Source organism: Equus caballus, chromosome 1 (genome assembly GCF_041296265.1).
Source record: "Equus caballus isolate H_3958 breed thoroughbred chromosome 1, TB-T2T, whole genome shotgun sequence".
Classification (NCBI taxonomy): domain Eukaryota; kingdom Metazoa; phylum Chordata; class Mammalia; order Perissodactyla; family Equidae; genus Equus; species Equus caballus.
This window is the reverse complement of record NC_091684.1, coordinates 1803235-1815699: the sequence shown is the minus strand read 5'-3', so window position 1 is coordinate 1815699 and position 12465 is coordinate 1803235. Positions and strand designations below refer to the sequence as shown.

At 52.8% G+C, this 12465-nt stretch overlaps 1 protein-coding gene across 10 annotated transcripts in view; it reads right to left on the bottom strand.

The window, feature by feature from the left end:
• The window catches only part of CFAP46 (cilia and flagella associated protein 46), a 135898-nt gene that overhangs the window by 14852 nt on the left and 108581 nt on the right, over positions 1-12465 (bottom strand). For 8 of the 10 annotated variants that reach the window (XM_023636605.2, XM_023636596.2, XM_014732978.3 and 5 more), the window contains 6 exons: positions 5953-6050; positions 5305-5381; positions 4199-4329; positions 3535-3659; positions 2575-2654; positions 864-1025 (listed from right to left, as the gene is read on the bottom strand). In XM_023636605.2, coding sequence (XP_023492373.2) covers positions 864-1025; positions 2575-2654; positions 3535-3659; positions 4199-4329; positions 5305-5381; positions 5953-6050 — 673 coding nt within the window. The remainder of the gene's footprint in view (positions 1-863; positions 1026-2574; positions 2655-3534; positions 3660-4198; positions 4330-5304; positions 5382-5952; positions 6051-12465) is intronic. The other 2 variants (XR_011441397.1, XR_011441398.1) reach the window with 1 other exon arrangement.

Genomic DNA, 12465 nt, shown 5'->3' with positions numbered 1-12465 from the left:
ACCTGCAATGGCCAGTTCTCAGCTGAAGACATGAGGGGGTCCTCTGCAGACCTCTGGCTCTCTCTCTGTGCAGCTCTCTCCTTCAAGTACCTGGCTGCAAAGTCTAGTCTCCGTGAGACCCCAGCCCCATCTCCTCCACTCAGGGAGACCGTCAGGCTCTGCCTGGTTCCCTCCCTCCCCCGTGCTGTGGCCTGCAGACTCTCCAGGCAGGAAGCTTGGCCTCACCTGCTTGTTTCCCCTCTCTCGGGATCACTGTCCCACGCTGCCTGGTCTCCAATGTCTGAAAACCATTGTGTCATACGCTTTGTCTGGCTTTTTCGTTGTTTCAGTTGGAAGGGCAAATTTGGTCCTTGTTACTTCATCTTGGATGGAAGCAAAGGTCTGATCTCTTTATTTTTAACTTAATTTGATATTTAGTGAGGTGCAACATACATGCAGAAAACTGAACAGAGCACCGGTGTACAGCATGGACAACGGTCAGCGACTGGGCATGTCTGTGCACCCAGCACCTGCGCCCCAGCCCCACGGCCTCGGCAGGTCCTCCCAGGCCTCTCCCTCACTGCCCTCACTACCTCACAAAGGAGTGACGGTGACTGGCTGTTTACTGCCCTCCCCTCCTTTGAAACAGAAGTTTGTGAGGGCAAGAACAATGTCTGATTTCTTCTTCAGTATGTGTTCAGCACCTAACAAAACATGTGGCACACAGGAGGTGTTTTATAAATACCCGGAAATGAGTGCCTAGAAAAATGCTGCAACATTTAATAATTATTTTTTGACAGGGGTTAACATTCTCTTATCATAAAAGTAACTTAAATAGTTCCATTTTAAAATTAAATATTAGTGTGGCTAAGGGTAGCTTTTACCTGTCTCCTCTTTACGGAGGCGATTCCACAGCATTTGGAGAGAAAACTCTCGTGACACAGAGGAGACCGTCCCTTCCCTGAACACAGAGAGACCTTCTAGCGGCAGCTCCAAAAGATGCCTGTCCACAATGAGGATGATGTTGTCTGCAGCCTCGAGATGAACTGTGGGAGGGAGGCACCAGCTAAAAGGCAGCAGGAGACAAGCTCCCAAGGATGGGACAAACCCGCAGGGGTGAGCCTGATGGCCCAAGGTCTCTGTCATTGCTGAGGTCCTTTGGCTGGAGGTGGCAGCGCCCCCAGCTGGAGACATGGGAACAAGTCTGAGCTGAGCACAGCTGGCAGAGAGCCCGGGCCCCAGGACTTGCCAGCGCTCTCTAGGGAAGAGACCCTGGTTTGACGGTGCAGCCACCTCACATCTCAGACCTGGACTCGTTGCTCCTCTCTGGTTCTGAGGACCTGCCCTGGCTCGGGCAGCCAGTCCCAAGGCAGGTCCTGGAATGCCATGGCTCTTACTAACCAGGGAGCTCCCTTTCAAAGGACGAGAATAGTCCAGAGAGGGGTCATGGCTGCTTGGGACAGCTCCTTTAGAGGAAGCTTCTCCAGGTGACCCCAGAGCCCGCGGAGCTCCTGCCTGGCTCACTAGAGGAAACCTGCTCTTTTTGACAGGTGCAGCGGTCCTAAGGGGTGAGGCCACCAGACACTGTAGTTCACACAGTAAAACAAGTTTACTCAACACCAAGCGAGGGCCCTTCTTATCTCCACCTGGGGAGTTTTTAGGGCAGAATCTCAATTCACAAACGTGGCCTCAGGTAGGCAGACTCTGACCTCGCAACTGGAGTGTAACAGTGACCTGTTTTCCTAACAGCCCACACCCTCTGGCACTGTGGAAGGGGGGCACCACCAGGCGCTTCCGGAATGGAAGTGCTTTTTGGTAAAGTAGCCGCCCCTTTTCCCTTCTGTTCAATAATTCTTTGTGTGAGATAGAAAAGTAGACAAAAATAAAATAAATGAGAGATTTATAAAATCCTAGGCTCCAGGTGAAAGATTAAACCCTTGCAGACACTTAACGCTCCTTTCTAGTTGTGGATTTGAGGGATGTTAGCACATTGCAAACATTTTTAAGCCCATCAAGTGAGAAAGAAGGGCTCTGTCCTGAAGGTGCAGAAACAATCATGAAGCCACCGGCAGCTCAGGCCCGGGGCTGCCCCCATGCGCGCTGACCTTCTCCTGGCGTCGGGCTAAAAGGAGAGCATTCATCTTTTATTCATGAACTCAGTAGACCACTGACCCGGAAGGCCCACTTCGCCCTCCTGTCATCCGGGACGCAAGCTCCGGATGGTGACGCGGACGAGGTATAGGGCAAGGGTCGCACATCGTTACTGCTGTTCATACACATGTGTCAAGCTGCCGGGTCCCCAAGCAAGGGCAGGTCTGCTGGGTTACGTGGTGCTGTCCATAGGGTTGCACAAACCCCACACAGAGGGTGCTGGTCAGTGGCTGTGTGCACCACCTTCTGTGGGCCTTCCCCCCACCTGTGGGTGCTCAGCACCCTGGGAGACACTCAGAGGGAGGCCCCCAGGCAGGGCCTACCCAGCAGCTGCAGAGAGCCTGTCTCTCTGTGGAGAGCCCCAGCCTACGTGCTTAGCAGCAAGCCCTCGGCTTCCGAGGGCAGATGCCTGCGGCCTTCACGGCCTCCTCAGCTGCTGCTCACCCTGGGGCAGGGACGGCTTCCTCTCCTTGTCTTTGCTCTTTGATTTCCCCAAATCCGCGACAATCGTGGGGGCCTGTATTCTGAAAGTCAAAGGCATATATTCAGGTTTTAGAAATACATGGAAACGGCACACACAGAGATGAGAAGCGTCTCTGTGGACTGTCTCACTGTAAGGCCGTGCCTGCCACTCTCCACAGCTCATTTTCGGGGCCGGCCTCACTGCTGTGAGGGGCCCGGGATAACTGCGCACAGACGTGAGCAAGCAGGGCTCAGGACGGTCCCCGATCTACTGCGAATCCAGAGACTGCCGTGTGCCCATTCCCTCCGCCTTCCTTCCTGCCAAAAGTAGGTCAAGGGGCCCTGGCTCCTCAGCCCACATGGGGGCCAGGGGCTCAGAGAACCAAGGGGATACTGTGGGGGGGCTCCCGCAGAAAAAGTTTTAAGCAGAACCAGGACTTCTTCCCGACAACAGACAGGATGGAGTTGGGCATCCTGGGTGTGAAGGGCCTTTGCACATCTCCCATTTCAGTGGAACACAGTCCGAGTCAGCACAGAGAGAAGCCCACTGAGCATGCGGTGTCACAGTAGCAGAGAGGCACATTTCCACATGTGAACAAGATCAGGAAAACAGGTCTGACTTTCCACCCGTCCTACAGACAATCACTCAGCTCGCACTGGGATTCTGGAGAGTTCTGGGGTCTAAGCTAGCCTTCAAGCTAAGCCCCCCGCCTGTCTGCTCCTGCCCCCGGGTGTCACATTCCCGACTGCTCCCTGCACTTGAGGGGACTTGTGGGGACCCTGTGACCTCCCACCTGTTCGGAGGAGATGCCAACTTTGTGCCACCCCCCCGAGGGCCCTGGCAATTCGGCTAGTGCCTCCTCTCGCCCTCCGCGGCTGCCCTCAGTGCAGGGAGCTGTTCAGTCCCTTAAACAGCTCAGGCTGCAGCCCAGCGACAGGTACCCGGCTTCAGGGCAGCTGAGCAGCGGGAAGAGCGGCCTCAGATAATCCTCCATGGGCTTCAGAACGTCGTCGCTGAGTCTCTGCACAGAGCTTCCCTCCCCTTCAAGGTGTGCGCTTTCCGTTTCCTGTCTCAACCCAAACAACAGCCTGTGAGCAGGGGGTGTCTGAGGGGACCTCGTAAAATCCCCGTGCAGCTGGAGCAAAGAGGAGGTCAGACTCCACCAGGAAAAGCCCGGCCCCTGCCCTTCTGGAAACAGCCTGTGGCCAGGGGCCCAGCCCAGCAGCACAGGAGGGCTCCTTGCTCCCGCCCGCCTGCCTTTGGTGCCAGAGTCAGCCTGGTCCCCTGCAGACAGTGCTCCCTGCTGGTTCACCTGCCCACTCCTCTGAGAGACCACTCGGGCACCCCTAGCCCCACTAGATTCCTCTGCTCGCATCGTGGAGGCATCTGCATCAGACTTAGCTCAAAGATTCAAAGAATTGGCCCCACCCTGGGGGAGCCCAACCTGGGTGTCTGGCCATGCCTGGGTCTGGACGGCCAGTGCCCGCCACCCACCTGGGCAGTGGTCCTGGCCCAGCCCTCCCCACCCTGCCTCGCTGCAGCCGGACTGGGGGCCCTGTCCCTCCGCAGGGTGGGGGCAGCCCTGCAGCTGCGCTCGGGCCTCACCAAGCCTGAGCTCAGGGCCATGTCCTCACTGTACACTTCGGCCTGGGTCTGCTCCCAGAACTGCTGGGCCCCTGCCAAGAGGCAGGAAAAGGCGGCCGGACTCACAGCCACCCGAGCCACTTTGCAGGAGCCTGCGGAAACAGACACCACCGCTGTCCCAGTATGTGGCCTTGAAGACCCGCCCTTCAGGACTTAGAGGACGGCAGGTGGGGACGTGTGCAAACACCCGGAATTATGAAAGGAGCAAACTGTGGGCAGAGGGCTTCTCCACACGGGCCCGCCTGGCGTCCGCTGCCCAGGAGGAGGCTGAGTGGCTGCGAGGCTCTTCCTCAGCCCCACCTGCAGTCACTGAGGTATAATCAACACCAGGGCCCTGCACTAGCCTCCTGGGAGGAAGCTGCCCCATCAGGGTGGGAGGATGGACTGGGAGAGGCAGGGGTCCCGGAAAGGTCAGGAGAGAAGGGAAAACTGAAACCATGTGGTGTTTGAAATGCACCAGGGCTGCGCTGCAGACACTGTGAGGGGAGTCAGCTCCGGGACACACGGCCAGTCCTCCTGGACCCCAGGGGTCCTGCCCAGAGACAGAGCTGGCTCATGGTCATTCACAATGTGGACTTGTGCTCATCGCTTTGTGGAAACAGCCTGAAGGATCCCCAGGAAACAGCAGATGTCTCTCCTGGTCCTGGAGCCTTCCTTCTTTTTAAATGAAATGGCGAGTGGGATTTTGTGCCTGAGGCATGAGGAGGGAGGTGGGAGCTGGAAGGGGAGGCAGGCCAGGGTTCCATCCTCAGGATCACGGGCTTTCCCGGAGGAGCCTGGACCGCTGGCGGCTGGGACTGTGTGCAGGGCTCAGGGCGCTGGGCGCCTGAGATGCAGGAGGCTGGGCTTTGCGGCTGCTGCCAGAGCCCGGGAGGCACATGCCTCTGTGCCTCGTTTCCTCGTCTGTCCCAGGCTCAAGGACTCCCCCCTCAGAGAGTTGCGCTGACTGGGGAGATGATGTGGGGGCAGGTGGCCGGGATCGCAGCGCCTGGCGGGGGACCTGTGTCTCACTCAGCCACTGGCTCCAAGGTCGGTGCTCAGGGAGTCCCTGCTCCAGCAGAACTCACCCCCGACCTGGACCACCTTCCCTTTGGCTGCGGGGATGAACCTGGGTCTCTCGTAGGCAGCGCCGTACAGATGGGTCCTGTGAGCAGGATGCAGGGTGGGGTCAAAGCCCAGCTCTTGGGGTCCCAGAGGAGCCACAAGACGTCAATTCTGTGAACCACATGCACACCCAACAGGAGCCCCCTCTCCAAGAGCTCCTCGGCCAAGTCCAGACACAGAATTAAAACAGGCCCATCTAGGCACAGCCATCCACAACAGACTGACTGCAGCCCTGCTAGAGGCGGGAAGACTGCCTTCTCTCCAGACAAGCAAGAGTAGGTCCGCTCCACCAGAGCAGTGACCTTTGGACCAGACTCACAGGCCCGCGCTGGAGACGGGGGTGGCACTGTGGCCCCAGGCATGCCAGTCTGGCCATCATCATAGTAATTCTCCCTAGTCCCCTTCCCAGAGGGACGGCCACCCACACCATCTCAGCTTGGAGCCCCCACTACCCCTGTCTGTCCAGCACGCTTCCTGGGCCAGCGGGGGGATCTGGTGCAGCCCCGGCACACCTGCAGGTGTGGCAGCCCCCATGCCGTGTCCACACCGTGCAGCTAGGCTTCCTAACAGGATCGAGAACGAGCACAAGAGCAGGAATAAGAAGGCCTTACCCGTCTTGTGAATGGTGTAGGAGGAGGATCCGAAAAGTAGGAGGAATTTCATTCAGGAGGTTAAAGTGTTGCTCAGTGACGCAGAGATTTTGCCAAGCCTGTGAGTGACAAACAGGAGTCAACTAGTCAACGGAGGTGTGTAGGCTGCAGGGACGGCCACCGCGCTCTGCAGGAGTGCCCAGTAGAGTTTTGTGCAGCCCTGGGCGCGCTGGGGCGGGACCCCTGCAGGACTCCTGGCTGCCACAAGGGGGCAGCAGATGCAGGTGGAATCCGTGGGCTGTTTATTAACATTTCTCCTTCTCTCCAGGTAAAGTCAGAAACTTGAAAAAGTGCAAATGCACCAAAACAACGAGTGGAAAACCTCCAGCACCTCTTCCACCAGCAGTCTTTCCCTCTCTCTTCCTCCTGTCTCCTCCACACCACACATGCAGACACGCACACATGCATAGACGCTCACAGCCACGTCCCCTCTCTTCCTGGGCCTGTGGGCTGGGTCCCCCGGGCGCTGTGGGAGGCTGCGCCTCAGCCCACTCGCCACTGTGCCCTCTTTTCTCCTGTAGCTCACGCACTGACAGGTTCTGATGAATGTCAGGCCCTGTGCACCATTCAGGCTCCTCACAGTCCATAGCAGGTGGCTGGCGGGGGGGCCCAAGGGTTCCAGCCGCCTGCTCTGCCTGTGGGGCAGCCCTCCCCCACTGAGCTGCGACTGCTCAGATGCACATCTCCCCACTTTCTAATGAAATGAGCTTGACCAGGTTTGCAAAAGCTGGCCAGCGTCCACACTCAGCCCATCAGAGTGACTTGGAACACTTGTCCAAGTGGGGTAGACAGACAGAAAGCGGTAACCATACACGGATGTCCACAGTGGGCCGCATCCGCGTGGCAGAGAAGGAGGCTGCCCACAGGGAACCAGGACAGACTTCTAGTAGCTCAGGGTGGCTTCTTCACCCAACACCGGAAGGTGAGGTCCATCCATGTTTGTGCGCGTGGTGGCTGACCCTCTTCCTCTGCTGCAGAGGATCCCATCTTGGGAAGGCACCACACCTTCTCTAGCCTTCTGTGGCCAGTGGCATCTGGGTCGTTTCCCTTTTTGGCTCCACGAATGCTGGCTGTGATGGACACTTGAGCGCATGTTCTTTGGGAACCACATGGACGTGCTCTGCTGGGCACAGGCTGGGGGCGGCGTTGCTCCGTAGAACATGCACATGTCCAGCGGCTCCCAGGGTCTGCTGTACCCCCACCTGACCCCACCCCACCCCGACCAGTGTGCAAGAGTCCCTCCTGCTCCACCTTCTCGCCGCCACTCGGGGATTTCCGCCTGTGTCCTTTTAGCCATTCTGGTGGGGTCTAGGAATATCTGAATGCGGTTTTAATTTTTGCATTTCCCTGATGACTAATGAACTTGGATGCCATTAAAAAGGTTTATTGGCCATCTGGGTATCTTTGGTGAAACTCAAGTCTTGGGATTTTTTCTGTTGGACTATCTTTTTCTACTGAAAGGGAACTCGTGCTTTCTGTACACAGGATGCGAGCCCTTTGCAGGCACGTGTGGTGAGCATCTCCTCTGTGTGCCTGTTGACTCCCAGCACTGTCTTTTTGATAAATAGAGGTTCTTAATTTCAGCGTCATCCAATTTGTCATTTTTCTCCTCTCGTGGTAAGCGCCTGTTGTTTCCTGTTTAATGAATTTTTACCTACTCCCAAGGTATGGAGAGGTTTCCCCCTAAAACCTGGCCCGCTTGCCTCTCTCAGGTGGATCTGCAGCCCACCTGGAACCGCACCCCTGGTGGAGGCACACCCGCACATCCTCTCTCTTCCTTCACAGTCACCCGAGACATACGTCAGGTGGTATGTGTGGAGGGGTCTGTCCTGGACTTTTTCTCATGTCTCCTTGGTGATTTTCTCTACGCATGTGCCAATCCCATGGTGTCTTAACTTCTATGCCTTTAAAAAGGTCTTGACAACTTGTACAGTAAATTGGCATTTCTGTGCAAATTTTAGAATTAAATTAACAGTTCTTAAAAATATATAAGCCTGCCGGGAATCTGATTTGGTTTGTGTTGGATCTATAGATTAATGGCCAGTAGGGGGTCTTCCTGGTTGACTCGGGATTTAGGCTCACAAGGCCCCAGGGGAATAAGGACAGGACTCACAGTGGCCAAGTGGCCAGCAGGGTGGTGCCAGGCGCCCCTCTCCGGGAGCGGTCCCTGCAGTGGCCCACCAGCCGTTCCCGGTGAGTCCTGTCAGCCTGTTGACAGAGCAGGTGCGGGGTAAGAGCTCCATGGCGGGCTGGATTGGGAGCTGGCATGGCTCCTGGGGTCCCACAAGGGACACACTCCATGACAAGGAGTTGTGGGCACATTGGCAATCATGAGTCACTTTTACGGAACACAGTGTTGACCAGGAACCCAGCGAACAGGGCTAGAACGTCAGGGAAGGACGTTTGTTGAAGTCTGGCCCACAGGGAGGACTGATGTCTGACAACACGGGGCCTTCCACCCCACAGGCGTGGGCTGCCTCTCCATTTTTCCAGTTCTTCTCGAATTCCTCTTAAGGAGGTTTGCAGTTGTCAGAGCAGAGGTCACGCACATCTTCTGTCAGATTCTCCCGAGGTATTTGATGATTTTTGATGTTCCTGAAAAGGGCATCACTGACACACTTCCATGGTCTATCTGTTTGTAGCCGGCATGTACAAACACAACCGAGGCTTGTCTGGTGGCCTCATGGCTGTCAGCAGGACCTGCTAACTCTGCACGTTAATTCTCACGTTAACCTCGAGGCTCTTCGCGCCTTTCAAGGTACGCGATCACATTCATGGGGAACAACCAGTTTTGTCTTCCTTTTCAATCTTCTGCCTGTTTCAAGTGTTTCTGTACGAAACTGAATATAAGGGGTGATGGTTAACTTCCTGTGTCATTTCCACTCTTGGAGAACATTTTTCAATATTTTACCATACAGTCTGGTGTTTGCTATGGAGTTTTAAAAACATTCTTTATCAAATTATGGAAATTATCTTCTATCTTAATTTTTTGAAATCACAAATTGGTGTCGAATTTTTATAAATGCTTTTTCTGCATCTATCAAGATGATTTTTTCCTTTTCCTTCTGTTAATATGGTGAATTAAACTGAATGATTTTTTTAACATTAAACCACATGGAGTGCAGCTGTGTGGCCCTGGCGCAGATCCCTTCTGTGATCGCTGGATTTCTAACATTTTTTGTCTGTGTCGATGAGAGGTTTCCTTCCTTGCAACGTCCCTGCCAGGCTTCCCGTGTCGAGGTTCACAGGCCTCTGAAAAGAAGAGTTAGGAGGTACTCCTTTCCTCTTCAGAAGAGTTCTGAAGGACTACTGCTTCCCTCAATGTTTGGAAGAACTTACTGGTGAAGCCAATTTGGTCTGAGATTTTCTTTGTGGGGGTGTTTTTAATAAAAGATTCAACTTCTTTAATAGACATTGAATTATTCAGCTTTTCTATTCTGTCAGCTTTGGTAAGTTGTATTTTTTGAGGAATCTGTCATTTTATCCTAATTGTCCAATTTATTAGAGTAAGGTTATAAAAAATATTCCCTTATTAGCTTTCTGATGTCTAAAGGATCTCTGTGATTTTTTTTTATTACTGATACCGGAATTTTGTGTTTTCTCTCGTTTTTCTTTATTGAGTCTGAGTGTTTATCAATGTTTTTAGTCTTCTCTTTGGCGCCAGCTTCTGACACTTGATTTCCTCTGCCATGTACTTGTCATAATTTCATCGTTAAGTTCTTATTTGCCCCCTCTATTTTTCTTAGGTGTTTTTGTTCTAGCTTCTTGAAGTCAAAGCTTAAATCACTATTTTTAAGACTTTCTTCTTGTGTTCAAGGCTGTATCTTTTCTCCAGGCCCTGTTTAGATAAGTCTCACAGGTTTTGAAATGTACTCTTTTCATTATCTACGTCAACTTAAAATCTTTTCTAAATTCCATTGTGATTTCTTCTTTGACCAATTGCTGATGATAAGCATGCTCTTTAATTTCAAGACAACTGTGTTTTCCACAGGCATCTTTTAGTTATCGATTGCTAGTTTAATTTCATTGTGGTTGGAAAACAAACTGAGTGATTTCAATCCTCTGGAATTTGTTGAGGCTTCCTTGTGGCCCAGCATCTGTCAATTTTGGTAAATGTTCCGCACACACTTGGAAAGAATGTGTACCCAGTGATTATTAGAGCAACGTTCTGTGAACGTCAGGCCAAGGCTGTCCAGACCTTCTGCATGCTTAGATTTTCCTACTTCCTTCTGCAGGCTCACCCGTTTTCCATCTGTGTTCTCCCAGCGACTGAGAGTGGTGAAAGCCTCCCGCTGGAATTGGGGTCTGTCTGCGGCTCCTCCTATGTCTGTCAGTTCTACTTTGTGTGCGTGAAGCTGCATCGCGGGTGCACAGAGACTCAGATTGTGATCCCTGATGACTGATTCCTGTGCAATTGTGAAATGCCCCTCTTTACCTCTAGTAATACTTTTCGCCATAACACCTGGCTTTCACCTGATTAGTATTTTCATGGTGTCTGTACTGTTTCTCATCTTTTCCTTTCCATATTTCTATGTCCTAACATGTGAAGTGTGTCTTTTTCAAGCAGCATATAATTGGATTTTGTTTTTCTTTTATCCAGTCTGACAATCTTAGTCTTTGACTTGTAGTGTTTAGTCAATTTACATTTATTGTAGTTACAAATATATTTGGGTTTATATCTACTATTGTACTGTTCTTTTTTCACTTGAACCATATGTTTTTATATTCCTTCTTTTGGGATTAATAAAATATTATCATTTATTTCCTTTTTATTAACTTAGTTACACATTATTTTAGGTACCCTAGGGACTATCACATTCATCCTTGACTTAGTATAATCTAATAAAAATATGAATTTTACATTTCCCTGGTAGTGACAGAACCTTAATAGTTTAAATTCTATTTAACTCTTCCTGCCTTTGACAATACTGTTGCCTTCTATTTTACTTCTATAACATAACTTAACTCCACAAAATGTTAAAATTATTGTCTTACACAGTGAATGTTTATTTCCTTGTGCCCACACACTTGTTGTTTGTAGTATTCTTGAGTCTCTCTGGGATTATTTTTTCTCTAACAGAGCCCCTTTCAGTTTTCCTTTGATTGTAAGCTACCTGGGGACATACCCTCAGTTTCCGTTGTTTTAAGTGTCTTTACTTCATTTTGACTTCTGCTGGTTGTGGAATCTCAGGAGGCAGGTCTTCTCTGGCCTTGTCCCAGAGGACGTCCCAGGCCGCCCTCCGGGCTCCTCTCTGTCCTTGGTGCCCAGCGGCTCTGCTCTGACTTGCAGGTGCCATTTTCCTTGTGTCTCTCCTGCATGAGGTTTGCTGAGACTCCTGACCTGTGAGTTTCACTTGTTTGGGGAAGTTCTCAGCCATCACCTCTTTTCCGTGTTGCCTCTGCTCCAGGTTTTGCTCTCCTTCCTTTCAAAGACTGAGGTTAAACATGTGTCTGGACTTTCCAGAGTTTCTCACACAGCACTTATCCCCTGCTCTGCCTTTTCCATTCTTTTTCTTCCCTACTTGGGGAGTTTCTGCTCTTCTGAATTCAGTGCACTGACTCGGCCTTGGGCTGTGTTCGCTCTGCTCTGAATGTGCGCACTGACCTCTTCATGTCTGAGACCGCATATGGGAAGGCCTCGCGGGGGGCCAGTGTCCTTGAGGCTGCCTCCTCCCAGCCGGGTCTGTTTTTCCCAGGCACTGTGAGACCACGACAGATTCCACTGCCTTCTAGAAGCTTTCTAGCAAACTCCACGAGGCCCAGGACTCAGCAGCTGTCCCTAGGCTGTCGTCACTTGGGCCTGTGCCAGGTCCCAGTGCGTCGGCTCCACGTGCGCTGCAGGCATGGCTGCCTCTCTTCCTCGGAGAGCTCTCCATCAGGTCCAGTCCTGTCTGCTCCCGGATCAGCCAGTGACCCAGGGGACAGACAGTGACCGTCAGCTCGCTGCTGAGGGCTTACCCCTCACAGAAACTTTAGCTCAGCTAGTTCTTGTTGCTTCCACAACCGATGATTTTAAAACATCAGTTGCTGCAGTTCACCTGGCTGTTTCTGTGGCTGTCGCAGTCGGCTTGCTGTGACCCACGGCCTCCTCCCCTGCCCCGAAGTGCAGTTGGCCCTGGAGTCTGTGCCTGTCTGTGTGCCTGTGAATCGATGCAGGTTCTCCATGAGGATTCTTGAAATAGTAGGAGGAGGAGCAGTAACAATACCCATGATGGTGCTGGCCACCCCTGACCAAGCCCCCTGCACGCCCAGGCCCCACTCTACCCGACTGAGCCCCCGCTGTGCCTAGGCCGCACTCCACCCTTGGCCGAGCCCCCGGTGTGCCCAGGCCCTGCTCCACCCGTGGTTGAGCCCCTGGCAGGCCCAGGCCGGTTCTCAGCACTTGACATGCACTGATGCATTTGGTCCCTCAATTTTCCTATGAGGTGGGCACTGCATTACCTCCAGTCACAGGGGAGGAAATGAAGGCGGGGT